The 17,668-nt window shown below is 42.3% G+C and overlaps 1 protein-coding gene across 3 annotated transcripts in view; it reads right to left on the bottom strand.

The window, feature by feature from the left end:
* Positions 1–353: 353 nt before the first annotated feature.
* ADSS2 (adenylosuccinate synthase 2) overlaps positions 354–17,668 on the bottom strand; it is a 36,497-nt gene continuing 19,182 nt past the window's right edge. For 2 of the 3 annotated variants that reach the window (XM_042975515.1, XM_042975514.1), the window contains exons 5-13: positions 15,197–15,263; positions 14,839–14,946; positions 13,754–13,835; positions 11,397–11,523; positions 9,185–9,339; positions 7,227–7,351; positions 5,901–5,998; positions 2,952–3,101; positions 354–1,534 (exon numbers count right to left, since the gene is read on the bottom strand). In XM_042975515.1, coding sequence (XP_042831449.1) covers positions 1,482–1,534; positions 2,952–3,101; positions 5,901–5,998; positions 7,227–7,351; positions 9,185–9,339; positions 11,397–11,523; positions 13,754–13,835; positions 14,839–14,946; positions 15,197–15,263 — 965 coding nt within the window. In that variant the 3' untranslated portion in view covers positions 354–1,481. Of the gene's footprint in view, positions 1,535–2,951; positions 3,102–5,019; positions 5,703–5,900; positions 5,999–7,226; positions 7,352–9,184; positions 9,340–11,396; positions 11,524–13,753; positions 13,836–14,838; positions 14,947–15,196; positions 15,264–17,668 lie in introns of those variants that run through there. The other variant, XM_042975513.1, reaches the window with a different exon arrangement.

Here is a 17,668-nt window from a genome sequence, read left to right as displayed (position 1 = left end):
ATAAAAGCCCATCCAATTTCTGCTGAAAAAGATAAAAATTATTTATTGTATACGAAATATAAGTTATTTTTACATAAAAGCCATTATTGACCCACAATGGGCTTGTAAGATCATCTGTACGATCCTTTTTGTTTATTGAAACCAACAAGGCTGCCTCTCTCGTAGAACTTTCTGAACTAAGTATCAACGAAAGTATGTCTAGTGAAGACAAAAGAGGTTAATGTTCTTTTCTAAGATTCTGTTTTGATCTCTCCCCACCTCATCCCTACATTCTACAGGGAGAAAGCTGCTGCTTCTATATCCAAGTGTTGCTAGTACTTCTCCTACAGAACAAAACCACAATACACAAACCATACTAGAAATATTTGGTTCATTTTAATCAGCTATTGATGGTATAATAAAATAAATTTAAGTGGCACCTAATTTAAACATTTAAAATAGTTCATCAGAGGATAATCTACAACACACTACGTGATGCCTAATTGTCAGAACAACACCTCTTTTTTTCCCAAGAAAGAAAAAATAAAGGCACAATCAAAATTATGACCAACAATTTGAATTCATTTGGACACTTATAGATGATTTTGTAGGCAAACCGGCAGGCACAATGTTGAAAAATCAATCCACTAGGTTTAGAAACAATGGTAAGATAAAAAAAAAAAAAAACGACAGCTATACATTTCAGAGTTAATGCCTGAAATTAAAGAAAAATATCCACCAGTTAGCACAATGATCTTTTAATGACTAATTTTTTTTTTAACATTAAGATTGTTGTCTTAGGGAACGCCCTTCTCCAAACATTTAATTAAATGTTCAATGTATTAAATAATTTACAGAGAGAAGTAAGTTTTGTGTTCTGTACAAATTAAAGGACACACGAATATAACCCCCTCCCCCCCTGCCAAAGCTCAAATTTGCAATGGTCTCAGCAGAAACTAAACAGTTCACAAGTTAAACAGAACTTAAAGCATTACAAAAGTTTACAGAACCCTTCTTTTCATCCTTTTTTTCTAACAGCAAAGATTACAACGACAAATTGAATGACCAGAATGTAAAAATATTTGTGCAAAACTGCATTAATTGTTCTTACCATTTAATAGAGGTAAAACCTAACAAAGCACAACGACAGTCATGAAGAAGAACTACACTGGAAGGAATTCTCTTAGATTTCGAACATGGATCGTACTAGGACTAAACACTGAAGGAAAACGTGGCACCGTGAGCAGGAGGAAAACGTGACTCGGCGACTCTGCCAGCGAAGGCGGCGGACCCTGGACCGCGCCGAAGTTTCTCTCCACACCAGCCAGCCACCTTAAATGACTGGGAACACCTGCAGGGCTTGAAACTCACTCCAATGTCTTTATTCTCAAACTCACTCCAATGTCTTTATTCTTGAAATTTGCAGATCATAAATGAAGTATTTCAGAAAGTCCTCTCCCCCCCGCCCCCTCAAGGAGTGTTTCTTGTGTCACTGGAGGTCCTTAAAAGAGTTGAATCATAGATTCTCTGGATTTACCTACACCGATCCATTTAACTGGGATGGGGAAAAAAAAGAAGAAGAATATTAATTTGTTTATAATGTTCGATCCTTGGGATGAAAAGGTCCCCACTTTTCCCGGTGTCACTATTTAGCTTTGCCAGGTGTCTTTTGCTATCCGTGGCTGTCCTGACAGCAGACTGTGCTGATTTCTAAACAGAACGTGCAGTCGGCATCCAGCACAGGTGTGAGCCTTACCGGTTCCAGTTTTAATCGTGGGGTATTTCCAAGTTGTCGATGCCTGATAATTAGGTCAGTAAGATACTGGCCCAAACCAGCAGAGACCGAAAGAACCCTTGATCAAGTCCCTAATAACTAGATCAGCATCTGATAAATACAGGATGCTAGGAGGTTCTGCAAGTATCAGCATAACTTTTATATCTCAAGAAAGGAGAAGGGGCTGGAAGCAAATGCCATTTTAACTTGCAGAGCCTGGACCAGTCTATAGGAATCTCTCAACATCGTACCACACCTTTATGGTCTTTTATACAAGTCACTGTTAAAGTCACTACTGCTTGTGTTTCAAAACAATGCCGACTGAGAGCCACAGTAAACATGCTGACTTAACTCTGGCATCAGGCTGGTCAGGACAGCTAGCAATGTGGAAAACCAGGCTTGTATTTGAGAGGAGCAAAAGAGCAAAGAAAGCAATGTGTTAAAAAGAAAGACTTTCGGTAACTGGTCAGAGCCACTACTTGGTTATGCCTAACTCCCTGGCCAGCTTAGATTTGTTTCTTAATGTGGGTTTATTCTTTGCTCTTCTTGTAGATCTTTTCAAATTGGATCGCCTATTTTCTGTACCTGTTATTCCCTAATTATTCAAGAAACACCCCCAACTCCCAAGGGTGCTTTAACCCGGAATGGAAAGACTGCAAACCATTTTTGGTGGAGGTGAAGACACAAAAGAGTTTGTTACTAAGAGGGAGAAAGCGGGGCGCCCCGGGTGGCTCAGTCGGTTGAGCGTCCGACTTCAGCTCAGGTCATGATCTCACGGTTCGTGAGTTCGAGCCCCGCGTCAGACTCTGTGCTGACGGCTAGGAGCCTGGAGCCTGCTTCAGATTCTGTGCCTCCCTCCCTCTCTCTCTCTGCCCCTCCCCAGCTCATGCTCGCACTCTGTCTCTGTCAAAAATAAATAAACTTAAAAAAACAGAAAAACAAAAAAACTAAGAGGGAGAAAGCAACAAGCATAAGTGTAAAAGTAACCTGCTGTCTTCAGGCATCTGAAGGACTTAAAGAAAGGTGATTATATTTATCCTAAGAAATAAGATTATTTTGTATCTTCCTGGGCATTTATACAAATCATGAGCACTCTACAAATTAATAATGATCTTCCTCTAATCCCATCTCAAAGATACAGTCAAGTTAGAAGCAGAGAAAAAGTAGAGATGGCTGTTCATAAAGAGTTTATATTTACCTGGAATTTGAAGCTCATCTTCAATAAATCGAACGTAATTTTGTGCATTAACAGGGAGCTCTTTAAATGTCCTTGCATTTGATATGTCTGTGTTCCAACCTGGGAGAGTCTTGTATTGAACTTCAACTTTATTTAAGACTTCTTGGTTTGCTGAAAGTTAAAGAGGATGTATGCTTTCTCATGGTATAACACTGTCTATTGCTAAATAAGTGATTTGCTAGGTCATAGGTTCCTGATCTCTTCTCAAAATCCTTGGAGCCAGATGCGCTTTGAAATGCAGAAAAAATGTTCTGTTTTGTTTTCCTCCAGAGTTTAGGAAGGTCAAACAGTACATTTACCATTTGAGGCGGTATTTTTATAATCAAACACATTCCTGCAGCCACCAGATTATTCACTCGAAGCAGATAGATGATTGGTTCTAATATCAACTCAGGTCAGGTCTGACTTTGGTGCCGACCTTTCCAGTTTTTAGAGCTTTCCAGATTTCCACACCGTGGATTAGAGGCTGCACACCTGCATAAAGGCAGCAATCTCACAGAAAGGAGACTGGTGGACTCGCTCTCATCTGGGAAATCTATGATTTTGGTGACTGCACAAAAGCTTAGCTGGAAATGTTCTTCATGATCTCACCTAACCATTTTCTCTGTACCCCCTGGTAGAAACTAAAAGCCTACGAAAGTAAGAACAGTTTCTTCGACCAGAGACAGTACGGTGGCTGCTGTGGTGTACCATCCAGATTTCCCGCTTCCGGATGGAGGCCCTGCCCACCCCCCCTGCTGAGGAAGCACCCCTGCTGAGGATCAGGTTCAGAATCTCCCCAGAGACCGCCCTCCGCTGGAAGGAGCGGCCTCCCTGGAGCAGCGCGTATCCCACGACCGGTCAACGTGGACCACAGGCAGCACAAAACTGCAGTTTCTGAGAAAAAGCAAACTCACGAGCAAGTCCTGAAAACAACTCCACCATCTGCCCAGGGACAATGTCCTGACGACTAAAGGTCAGGACACTGGAGTCAGAGGAGAACAATGGTCCCACTGACTGAGAAGGCAGATACCAGATTTCAGGGAGGTTGAAGCAGTGAGAATCACGGTCCAAGCATCAGAAAGGAAGGAGCTATACAGAGAGCTCCTACCCCTCAGAGACCCTGTGAAAGTCCCCTGGCTAACGTTCACCTTTACATGCTAAGACTGGGACCCCTGGAGGCTTACAGACAGCAGGGGCCACAGGTGAGTGCGACAGGTTCTAGAGTTCCAACAGTGCTGTCGGAAGGGAAGGGACAGACTACACTGAAGCTCCAGCCAGCACTGCCACACTGGAGAGATCTCTTTATACCCCAGTAACTCTCCTGGCAGCAGCCGAGACAGCAGAAACACTGCTTCATTTAAATAACGATGATCAGTAGGTTAAGCGTCTGACTTCAGCTCGCATCATGATCTCACGGTTCACCAGTTCGAGCCCCGCGTCGGGTTCTGTGCTGACAGCTCAGAGCCTGGAGCCTGCTTTGGATTCTGTGTCTCCCTCTCTCTCTCTGCCTCTCCCCTGCTTGTGCATGCACTCTCTCTCTCTCAAAAATAAACATTAAAAAAAAAATTAAAAATGATGCGCCAGAGTACAACTGACCGCAGACCCTCTATAATAAAGCCTAAAACCAACCTCTGCCAAGATCCACAGAGGAAATAGAATTTGTAGACGGACTCACACCAGGTTAGAGGCTTGGGAAACACCTTGGGTTCTTCCTGTAACTATACAAACACAGTGGAAAACCAAGCTCACGCAAGTTCAAGATGATCAGCCAGTAATTCAACTGTCCCCTAAAACAAGAACCAATACTCTTCAGAGGAAGGTAACGGAATCTGAGTCACTAAAACATAAGCGCATTCACCCAGAAGTCATTAGACAGAAATAGAGATCCATGGGGCACCTGGGTGGCTCAGTCAGTTATGCGTCTGACATCGGCCCAGGTCATGATCTCATGGTTCATGAGTTCGAGCTCCATATCAGGCTCTGCTCTGACAGTGTGCAGCCTGCTTCGGATTCTCTGTCTCCCTCTCTCTTTGCCCCTCCCCCGCTGATTCTCGGTCCCTCAAAAATAAATAAATAAATTTAAAAAAAAACTAAAAAAAAGAAGTAATAGTAGTGAACCACAATCCACTTAAAAAACAGTCACGAGAAACCAAACTGGAGACGGCCCAGCTGTCAGACTAACAGAAAACAGCTTTCAAGGGGCTTCCAAGAACTTGCAGCGACCCTCGGTTCCCAAGGACTGGTCGTCATTAGCAAGCCACAACACCCACCAACCTACAAGCTTCATTAAGCTAGTAGATATTCCTTTGTTTGGCGGATCCCCCGTCTCACAGGATGACTAAACAAATGAACAGTTAGTTCCTATTTCCGAAAGCTGGTAACATTTACTGAACTTCCTGAGTAACTGAAAAAATCATGTAGCTACGGATATGCTTGAAGAAACACATTGCCTCATGTGGGAAGTCTCCTTACAACCACCCACTCTTGACACAGGAGATTAGACAAAACCACTCGTGTGGCTTGAAGGACGGGGTGGGTTAATGTATTAAGAGCCTGCTTACCCTTACAGGCAGCACTCTTCTACTCCACATTTCTCAAGGGGGGGTGGGGAACGGAACATCTATGAAGAAGTCACTTTCAAAATAGGGAAGGTGAGATTCAGGGGCCGCATCGCTGAGCTCAGAACTGCCACGTTTCTTCTTTCTTCCTTTGAGTCTGAACCCATGCGTCCTGCAACCCGGAACCCAAACGCACGGCAGCTACGAAACTGAGGCCAGTGACAAGTGACTATACTCGCGCGGTTCCCAAAGAACAGGGCAACCCTGTGGCTACCTGCCACCGACCGTGCGGGAGAGCTATTGGAGACCGCTCTAACACATCCCCTGATGCCCTGATAACGTTCTGTGTACCGCAGACTGAAGAACGTACCTGGGAAATGAGGTATGATTTCACCATCGAGCTTGTAAGCAACCCCAACTTTGATTTCCGTAAACATGTCCAAAATATCCAATTTGGTAAGTGCCAACCTAAGCGGAAGGAGAGGCCACGTTAAAACAGCAGACTCTTCGAGGCTCTAACATCTAACGCGATGAGGAAGTAAAGAATTCGTACCAAGCTAAGCATTCCAAAGCAATTCTGAAAACTGGTTAGGATTATCTTCTGAAGTGTGCCACACATAAAGTGTGCATTTTCCTCATGATAAAAAAATGACTTACCTACTTGTGAGGAGCTCTCATAATTCCATTTTCCCTGACTGACCCATATCATCTTGCTTAGCTTTCTTATGAGGGATCAACACACACGTGAGGGGCAGCGGCCCGGTGTAAAGGATGCAGTCTATGGGACCCAGCAGAACTCGCTGTCCCACAGAGAGGATGACAAGATACATGGACATTTATGCATACACCATAGGCCCTCATCTCGTCACTCTAGTCACCATCGCCTCCGCCCTTCTGCTCAGAAACTGTCAAAGCAGAGTGAGGGAACCACATCAAGGACCTCTTCATGATACATCCAATCTCCCAATAAACTGACTGGGAAATAACTTAAGGGGAAATCTATGGCATTAGATAAAATAACAGGTTTGAGAATCTCATCCACAAGGTATCTTTTTATTCTTTATTTTGCTCTTTGCTAGAAGCTAACCCAGAGTAATAGAGACATGAATACGTTTATTTACATATTTGCGTATATGTGTTCATAGCAACTTTTACTGAGCATTTTCAGGGAGCCAGGCAGCGTGCTGTACGCTCTCACTATATTTCTCGCCCAATTTTCAAAATACTCGTGTGAAGTCGGTATCATCATCTAGGTTTTAAAGATGATGAAAAAAGGCACAGAAAGATGAACCTGCCCAAAGCCACAGCACAACGCGTGAGTCGGAGATTTGAAAACAGGAGTTAGACATTCATCAAGCCCATGCACCAGGTCGGTCATACTGCCTCCTCTCCATAAAGGCAAAGTGTGCCAACCCATCTACCTACTTATCTTATTTCCCTCTACACTTGCATGTGGAGGATCCTGATTCCGTTTTCCCAACCCAGATGTCTAGGAAGACAATGTGGGGTCCTTTCCCTTGGACACCCTTCCCCTGGATCTTGGGCCCCCTGCACTTTGAGTTACAATTGCATTTGGGGGCTAAAGAGTGACACTACCACCAGAATACTACTCTTAAGGTTGCAATCCACAAACACTAACCTTTGGTCATGAACCCTCCTGTACTTTCCTGAAATAAATGTTTCCGAGAATACTCACGCAGTAAATCCATTAATCATATGAGCGTATTTGAGCAAAACGAGGTCCAGCCAGCCACACCTTCTTTTCCTTCCAGTGGTTACCCCAAACTCGCGACCTCTTGTTTGTAGTAATTCTCCAATTTCCTGGGAAATCAAAAATAGGGCTTTTGGACTACACTACCAGTGCTGTAAATCTAGTAGAATTAATTATATCTAAGATCATATAACAAGTCGAAGTCTCCTAGAGATGAACATCTCTCAAAAACTAACGAAGTGGAAGACAGAATTCCATCCAGATGATGGATGTTGCGTGAGGCATTATTTGGAAGCGATCCACCTTTGGCTTTGTTTTTTACCATTTCTTTAAAACCAGTAATTTTTATGATGGCAGAGAACTTCTTAAGATTTAGATTAACATATAAGAATAATAAATGCTACATATGAGAAACAAAGTTGTCAGTAAGTATTTATTACAAAAGACAAGCCAATTATTTGCAAGAACAACTGTAGCCTGATGATCTTCCTGAAAACCAGAAGACAAACTCTCAGCTAGCAAGGAGTCAGTCGCTAACGGCACGATGCTCTTTCAAAGAGAAGGAAGGTCGACAACAGCACTCCAAGTTCTAAGCCACAGCCATTGTCTACAACCTAACCTTCGGCCCATGGTCTATCTATTCCCTACTTTACACCTTTCCGATTAAAGTCATTACCTCTCGTATTCTGACATTGACACAACTATGTAGTTTTTAGACTGCTGCTCTGTCAGGTTTGAATCCCAGCCCCATCCGTCTATGTGCAAGTTATGGTGACTCTCCGTGCCTCAGTTTCCTCATGCGTAGAAGCCGGGGGGTGGGGGGGGGGGGGGCGGGCAGGGGTTGGCGACACCACCCAGCTCCCTGAGCTGTCGTGGGGTCCACAGAGCTCCCGAGTATACAACACTTCAACAGTGCCTGGCCCGCCATCACCGCCACTAAGTGTCGGCGAAGGTTAGCCCAGGTCCGGAGGTCACTCTCCTCAGCCCTGGTTCCTGACAGGCTCCTAGTGCAAGGCAGCTGTTATTTTTAACCACCTTTTTCTCCTCCCCCACCTTGATCTCCCTCGTGTACCCACCTTCCCAAAGCCTTGCACCTACAAGCACCCTTTTTTTTTTAATGTTTATTTATTTTTGAGAGAAAGAGACAGACCACGAGTGGGGGAGGGGCAGAGAGAGAGACAGACACAGAATCTGAAGTGGGCTCCAGGCTCCGAACTGTCAGCACAGAGCCCAAGGCAGGGCTCGAACCCATGAGCCGTGAGATCACAGTCTGAGCCTGAAGTCGGACGCTTAACCAACTGAGCCACCCAGGTGCCCATAATCCACAAGTACCTTTAAGTGCCCTCTAACATTTCTCTTTTGTTGCCAATATGCTGCTACTTCAGTGAAGTGCACAGGAAGGTAAGAATTTGTTAAGGGGGGGAGGGGAGCAGAAGTTTATATTTTTTATTTAACTATTTTTTTTTTTTTGAAAGAGAGAGAGCTGGGGAGGGGCAGAGGGGAGAAAGAAGGAGAGAGAGGGAGGGAGAGAGAGAGAATCCCAAGCAGGTTCCACACTCTGTGGACATAGGGCTCAATCCAACAACTCTGGGACCATGAACTGAGCCAAAATCAAGAGTTGGATGTTCAACTGACTGAGTCACCCAGGAGCCCCCAGAAGTTTTACGGGGGCACCTGGGTGGATCAGTCGGTTAAGCATCTGACTTCGTCTCAGGTCATGGTCTCATAATTTGTGGATTTGAGCCCCGCATCGGGCTCTGGGCTGACAGCTCAGAGCCTGGAGCCTGCTTCGGATTCTGTGTCTCCCTCTCTCTCTGCCCCTCCCCCACTTGTACTCTGTCTCTCTCTCTCTCTCAAATATAAATAAATAAACAAACATTAATAAAAAAAAAAAAACCCAACAACAAAACTTTCGGAATTGGATCAGCTGAAAACGGGCTTACATTGTCCTGCTCTGTAGGAAAGGCTCCAATGCCAACTCGAGTCGTGTAGGCTTTCACGACCCCATATACTTCTCCGACATTTTGAGGGGGCATCCCCAGCCCGGTACAGACACCTCCAACCGTGCAGTTTGAAGAGGTCACAAAAGGATAAGTTCCTAAAAAGAGAAACAAATATTAAACTATACACACATGGACATACGTTACTCGGAAACAGAATTATAATGAAAAATCCACATTTGAGTATATTCCAGGTAGTGGACAGACTTGACTAGAACCGTCCCCTCAAAACCTCAGTGTTTTCCTCTTGATCCTTTCTGTCCGTAACGAGGTAACAACACAGGCGGTTAGAGCTGGCAGGTGTGGGCACTGGAGAGGCTCTGTGGGCGTGTGCACGCTTACTCAGCTCTGCTCGGTGGGTGCTCGCCAAAGCCTGCTAGATGACGTGATGCCAAAACCCTGGTGTTCGTCCACTATGTAGACTTACAATCTACGTACTTTTAATACTCTTCTGTTAATTTGAAAACAAGTTTGTCTTACTTCCTTGATACAAATTTTTAAGACACATCAGCAACCCAGAGTGACACCAGTACACTATGAAAGTCTGTGGTCTTCATTACCCTTCCTTCTGATCTCTGTTCAGGGAAGAATCCCCAGAATGACAAGGGAAGCTAAGAGGGGTGTACTCCCCCAGCCCCAAAGATCCTGGATCCCCACTTAAACTATCCACTAAGCTAATCACTCTGCTTTCTTCCCAGACTGCACAGACATATTAAGCAGTCAAAAATCCATTATCTACTGTAATAGAAATACACTTTTTAATTGGTTTACTTGGGAGTCAAAAGCCGATGAAAGGTCAGTGAGAGCTGAGAACAATCAGACTTATCCTGAGGGATCAGGCTCAGGCAGAGGCCAACAACCTGATAGGGCAGTAGCTGGACGGTATTGACTCGTTCACTTTTCGAAGATGGAAGAAATACCCTAATGTGCTCAGAATCTCACACCCAAGATGTTAAACAGATTTCCACAGACCTTAGAGTGGACATGTTTAAGGACAGGGTTTATTCTTGATATTTAAAGAAAGGCTGAATTAAAAGTAAAGATCCTTCCATAGGATTCCTCTCATCATCAAATGGAGCATGAACCAAACAATGAAAATCAGTTTACAGAATCCCGAACCCACTGACCCAAACGGTGATTTCATTTTTCTCATAAACTACAAAACTTAACACATGTATTATATTTTCCACAACATTCTTTTCAAAAAACAGATGAGTGGCAGATGGCAAACTTCCATCATTCCTGAATATACAAGCCTGGCTTTAAAATCCTGTAAGGCTGGGAATGTAAGTTGGTACAGCCACTCTGGAAGACAGTATGGAGGTTCCTCAAAAAATTAAAACTAGAACTACCCTACGACCCAGCAATTGCACTACTCGGCATTTATCCATGGGATACAGGTGTGCTGTTTTGAAGGGACACATGCACTCCCTGTGTTTATAGCAGCACTATCAACAATAGCCAAATGTCCATCGATGGATGAATGGATAAAGAAGATGCGGTATATATATACAATTACTCAGCAATCAAAATGAATGAAATCTTGCCATTTGCAACTACGTGGACGGAACTGGAGGGTATTATGCTAAGTGAAATTAATCAGTCAGAGAAAGACAAAAATCATATGACTTCACTCATATGAGGACTTTAAGAGACAAAACAGATGAACATAAGGGAAGGGAAACAAAACTACAAAAACAGGGACGGGGACAAAACAGAAGCGACTCATAAATATGGAGAACAAACAGAGGGTTGCTAGAGAGGTTGTGGGAGGGGGATGGGCTAAATGGGTAAGGGCACTAAGGAATCTACTCCTGAAATCATTGCTGCACTATACGCTAACTAATTTGGATATAAATTTTAAAAAATAAAAAAAATTTAAAAAAAGAAACTCCAATTGAATGTTGGAGACATTAAATAAAATTATAATTAAAAAAAAAGAAGTGTACTTGTGGTGAGCACTGAGTAATGTACAGAATTGCTGAATCACTATATTGTACACCTGAAACGAACATTACACTGTATGCTAACCAGAATTTAAATAAAAGTTTTTTAAAAGTTAAAAAAAAAAAAATCCTGTACGGGAACGTTAATTATTTATATCCTAAGTACTTTAGGGCTCGGTTAAGCCCCCATGAAGTCATAGCTCACTCACCAAAATCAATATCTAGTAGGGCTGCATTCGCACCTTCTACCAAGATTTTCTTTGGTGGTCCATGTAGGGCCTCATAGAGGAAGTAAACTCCATCTCTCACCATTGGTTTAATCCTTTCCATGTAACCCTACAGGCAAAGACAAAATCCAATTCCAGTGTGTACTAACAAATGTACAACATGATCAGTACAAGTAAAACTTACCTGACTCTAAGACAGGTAAGACTTAACTAACGCAAAACAGGAGGGGCTGGTGATGGTACCCAGTCTACTGGACATTTGGACTAGCTTTGGTCTCTCGTCCTGATTCTCCAGAACCAGAAAAGAGACCCTTCCACATTAACCTTACTGCAAGTTCTGATGACAACCTTCCTCATGGCCAAGACTCATTCTTCACAAACCAGCTTGCAGGAAAATGAAAAGAACCGGGTATATTACATTGTGCTTTTGCGTCCGGTGAGGTCTTGAAAAAGCTACATGCAACTTGCATCAGGGTGACTGTCAAAATGTTGGTGCGGGTCACCAGTGTCATGCAAATATTGACAACTGATTGTTAACACTCTTTTGCCATTGTATTCCATTATAGCAATAGCTCAGCAGTATTACTAGTAGGTAATATCAAATACTATTTTACACACGAGCATTAAAAAATTTTCACAAAACATATTAAAAGCATTAATAATCCTGCTTAATTTTAGAATTCAATTAAAAACGTCATATAAACAAGAGTTCCCCCAAGGCCTAAAGTACAAATACAATAAAACCTAGTTTCGGGGCACGTAGGTGGCTCAGTCAGTTAAGCGTCTGACTCTTGATTTTGGCTCAGGTCATGATCTCACAGTCGTGAGATCAACCCCACATAGGGCTCCGAGATGGTCATGGAGTCTGCTTAAGATTCTCTGTCTCCCTCTCCTCCTGCCCCTCCCCCTCTCGCATGAGTGCACATGTGCCCATGCCCTCTCTCCCTCTCTCAAAAACAAACAAGGAAGCAAACCCCTAGTTTCAACTATGTTTCAATATTTAGCCAGACTAGTATGGAAATTCCAAGATCCACTTGTGAAGTCACCAGAATGTGTTACACCAACTGATCAAAGTATGGTCCCCCACCTTGGCTCTGGTCTCCTGCTTATTCCTGTTTTAGTCCTTTTTTTATGCCTGAAGTGACCATACCGTTCATCATGTCCCTTATTCCTTCAAGTGCTGGTTCAACAAATAGCACCTATTAAGAATCTTCTTACCCAATTCTGTTCATTGTTATTCATCTACTTCACATGAAACATGCATAAAATGGAACTGAAAAGCCATAACCATACTTTAGCACATAAATATTTCCAAGTTGCTAGCAATAAATTTAAAATATTTGCTGCATGACAGAACGAAAAACAATGGCAGTGTATCCTAAGCAATGAGCAATACACTGAAATCTAAATACTTAGCATTTAGAATCTTCCTTGGAGGTCTTTTTTCTTTTTTTTTTTAAGGAATTTAGTGAGTAGATAGGCCTAGAGTCTATAATCATTCTAGAATAACATAGGAGGTTTGTAAATTCCTATTCAGTTCTGGAATTGATGTTCATACCGATTTACAGAAGAGAAGGAGTAATAATCAGATACACAGGAAGCAGCTTGAAACTCACCAAAGACCAGGGAGGAATGGAAGGTGGAGAAGGCAGGAGACTCGTCTACTAACTCGGGCACCTGACACCTAACAGCTGCCAAACGTGGGCCCAACCTTTGCCAATCACCTTGGTCTCATAAGAGAACAGTGCTAAAGAGACCGGCCCCGGGGGGCCCTCCTTCCGGAATGTGCTGGCCAGCTTTAAAAGTCAACAGCCCCGGCCGTCCCTCTGTTGATCTCTGCTCCACATTGCTAGGAGGGATTTTTATTTTTTACATAATCCACATCGAGTCTTTTTTCTGCTCAGAATTACTCAACAGCTTTTCCTTAACTCCAGGATAAAAGCTAAAATCATTATCGCTAGACAGAAGACCCCCAGAAGACCTCCCGCCCACTCCCGCCCCGCCAATATTTCATTTCAGCCACATCACACGAAGTGACTCAAACATGCCCTGTCCTTTTCGGTAGGCCTTATGCTTTCAGACTTAAAAAGGACAATAATTTGCCATACCAGTCCTTACTTCCGGTATGTTACACAGTCTGTGTGGTACTTAATACACCGTAAATCATTTAATGTACATCTTCCCAGTCACAATATGATTTCCATAAAGGAAATTAGAGACTGTATGCTCTTCATTCTTATGTTTGCAGGTCCTAACACAAAGCCCGAATGAATGATCTTAGATGTCAATCTGGCAAATGACTTTTTTAAAAGGACGTTAAAGGGGCCAGAAAGCATTACCTTGAGTTTTTGTAATTCGCCTTCAATGTCGATTTCCAAAGTGGGGTATATAGATTTGTACTGGTTGGCCAGAACTTTGAACCTGAGAAACACGGATAAATCAAGATGTTCGCTCTGTGTAAAACCAGTCTGAATAGATCACTTGATTCAAATGGTTTCTGTAGATAAGTGGTTTTCATAACAAATCAATCCAGGACTGAAGCTACATTCTAAGACGTAAAAGCTACACAGGAGATCAGTCATATGAATAAGTGATACATTCAAAATATTTTTTAATTCAAATGTAGGAATGCCAATCATATAATTAGGGTGATGTGTGTGGAGGGAAGGGGATGGCCTAAGATCTGTAACCAGTAGACTTAAATCAGTGTAAATTACATTGCGTCGTGTAAAAAAAAAACAAAAGGAGACAGTCTACACAATGCTTTTTAAAGAGACAGAGGCAGAATTTAGCAACTGGTCTCCAGTAATCTCAGTGGAGGTGCCCTGATGGCACAAACTGCTGCCTGAAAATGGATTCAGCCATCGGGTCTTTGATGCCACCTGTCATTAGACACAACCAATTAACTCCCTGTCACGGAGTCACCACACAGCTTTGATGATTATTAGGTTTCTCATGGAGACTTTTCTAGAGAGTAAGCATCCATGAGGCAATTTCTATTTTTTAAGGTGAGCTTAAATATTAAATAGTTCACCAGTACCTAAGAGACTAATTATGTCTAGGCTGGGGGAGTCTCTGGAACTGAAAATCTGAGGGGTCAAGACTCTAGGGGGCGGTAACCCAACCACAGTACCGCCACACCCCCCTGGAATCTATTTCTCAGCAAACTATACCAAACTCCAATCCCTACATATAATTTTGGCTTTGCCTTCTTGGGGTACTGCTAGGATACCAACAAGATGTTACTTTTCATGAAGTTAATTTGAAATTAAGTAATAAAAAGTAACTTTAATACTCCAAACAAAACAAAAGAGCCAAACGCCACTATTCAACTAGAATACTGATCTTACCAATTTGCATCCTGGATATGAACAATCCCCAAAATCCCATGTGCTCTTTCCATTCTGAAACACAAGTTAGTTACCTCTCAGAGAAGCCCTCGAAGTCAGAAACAAGATCACACATCCGCAGTCCACTCCGAGCAGCTTTGGAGGAATAAACTGGGCCAATGCCCTTTTTTGTGGTACCCAAGCTTAAAAATAAATCAAAACGGGCTTTGAGTTAGACAAGAAAGAGGCACTTCTTATGGTCAGATCATTACAAAGAATGGAGTTACTTCGACTATTTTGTTTGTGCTCTTTTCTCTAAGTTTATCATCACAACCCTATCGATTTCCTCTGAAATCCAAACATATTCTAATAATTTTTCTTAAACCTCTGGCCTAGGATTTAAACATAAGGGTCTGGATCTGCTTAAACTGCACCATAAACAAAAACACATACTTTTTCCCGGCTTGTTCTTGTCTCTGTTGCTCCTGGATACCATCAGCGGCTTGATGAAAATCGAATACTGAGGAGAGAAACACCAAATCACAGTCGTTGAAACAGAGATCACATGGGAGGAGCAAAACATACTGCACTTTAAATTACTTAAGTTACAAATGCCTTCGGCCTACTTTCATCACGACAAATCAAATGGATGCTTTTAAAAAGCGTCAATAATGGTGGGAGTGAAGTTATGACGCCAACAGGTACATGAATACGAAAATAATGCCCAATCGTTCATTCCTATTAATTGCAAACTATATTATTTTAAAACTGGTCAGTAAGAGGGTAATTTTGGGGCCTACCCTACAATCCTATGAAGCTTCACTTACTAGGACACCCTCTTTTCTTCAAGGTCTACCCTCCAGACATCTCTGCGTTATCTTGACATCTCACTCTCCCTCACCAGTCCCAAACTTCCGTCATCTCTCACCCCAAACCGTGGCTTCCTAATGAGTGTATTTCCACTCTTGGAAATTCAGATTATCTCGAATTCATAATTCTTAAGGCAGCAAAGCCGTCTTTCCAAGACACAAAATATGATGTCACCACCCCCTTGCCTTTAAAAACTCAATGGCTTTCTGTTGCTCAAAAGAAAAAGACAAAACTCCTTTATGTGGCCTCTCTTCTGGCTCCGTGCTCTGGTCCCCTTTCTGCCCTTGGGTCACACGGGCATTCTTTTACATTGATGGCTACAAGGCAGACACTTGTGTCTGAATGTGGCTCTTCCTGTGCCTGCACGTGCACTCACAAACTCACGCCCCAGCAGTACTTTAGGAAGTCTCTTACCAGCTGATTTCCTGTGCCTACAAGTTCTCAAATATTTACCGACTGAATAAATAGCTACTTGATGGAACAGGCAGGCCTAGAATTTTGTCTTACAACTTTTAACCAAGGCTTCCTTTGTTTCCAAAAAGCCAGACAGGAATATAATTTATGTACCATAAAATTCACCCACTTGCAGCGTCCAATTTAATCATTTTTCATACATTAAACCATGGCTTCTTTTCCCTAATGATTGCTATTGCTTCCATAAAAATAAGTTGAAATGTTTACATTTTACACAGAACGACTGACATTAAGTTTCCTAGAAAGCATTGGTGGCTTAGGTAAAAGATCTGGTGGTATCAGAAGGCTTCTGTTGTAGTTATAGATGTTGAAACCAGAAAAATTCGAGGAAACCTGACCTTAATCCACCCTCTGATTAACCCTACCCCCTACAACCCCCTCTGCCCTAATTCCCTCTTTTGAGGCGCTACAAAATTGTCAAGGCAGTCCTCTTCCCAACTGTATGGTTAACAGATTTCCCCAGTGGTCTGGAACAGGAGTTCTGACACCTCTTACACTAGGTGATTACAACACAGAGACTAAATTTTTATTGTGTGACATAAAATTACCCTGTAAATCACTATGCGTCTTCGTGCCACAGAAGCAGGTAGCAACAACATCCTTTTAAACTACACTGCCATATTGCACACCAAAAGGTATCTATGGGAATGTTCAGAGCAATATTATTTGCAGTAACTCAATACTAGAAATGAGTCAAAGCCTCATTAATGGGAAAATGGATAAACTGTGGCATTTTCATACAATGGGATACTATTCAGCAATGAAAAAAGTATAAAATATTGCTTCATTGAACAGTAAGGATGAATCTCATGGGCACCCTGTTGAGTGGAAATCAGACGCAACAGATTAAATGTGTAATCTGTATCAACTTCAAACAACAACGACGACGACAAAACCAATCTATAGTGAGAGAATAGCAGTCTCCCTTGGTGAGACGGAGTAGATAAGGACTGGGAAAGGTCATTAGAGTGATTTTGTTTGTTTATTTGTTTGACTGAAATATACTACCTAGAACACTACCTCCAGGCATACAACATAAAGATTCAATATTTGTATGTACAGGGTGCTTGGACAATTCTGGTTCTTGTAGTTCTAGAAGAGTTTTAGGACTGTTTCTTCTATTTCTGTGAAAAATATGATAGGGATTGCACTGAATGTGTAGATTGCTTTGGGTAGGACGGACATTTTCACAAAACGATTCTTCCAATCCACGAGCACAGAGCATCTTTCCATTTACTCGCGTCTGCTTTCTTTCATCAATGTCTTACAGCCATCAGTGTATCAGTCCTTTACATGCTTGGGTAGCAAAGTAGCTTTTTCGGGCACTAGAAAGGCTCTGTTTAACAAGGTAGACACTGATTAAAGGGGTAAAATATGTGTACACTTTTTGTGCATTTTGCTGTTGTGTGTGAGATGTTAAAATGGTTACTTTTTTCTAATAATAGCTATTGTATACTGTAGGGATTAGTTTATTACCATGTACAGCTAATAACCATTCTTATTTACTTTAGAGGAGCCCGAACAGTTCTTAAGAAGCTGTTTCGTTAAAACTCAGACTTTGCCAAAGTGAGACGTTGGAGT

This window comes from Panthera tigris, chromosome F3 (genome assembly GCF_018350195.1).
Source record: "Panthera tigris isolate Pti1 chromosome F3, P.tigris_Pti1_mat1.1, whole genome shotgun sequence".
Classification (NCBI taxonomy): domain Eukaryota; kingdom Metazoa; phylum Chordata; class Mammalia; order Carnivora; family Felidae; genus Panthera; species Panthera tigris.
This window is presented reverse-complemented; position numbering and strand designations above follow the sequence as displayed.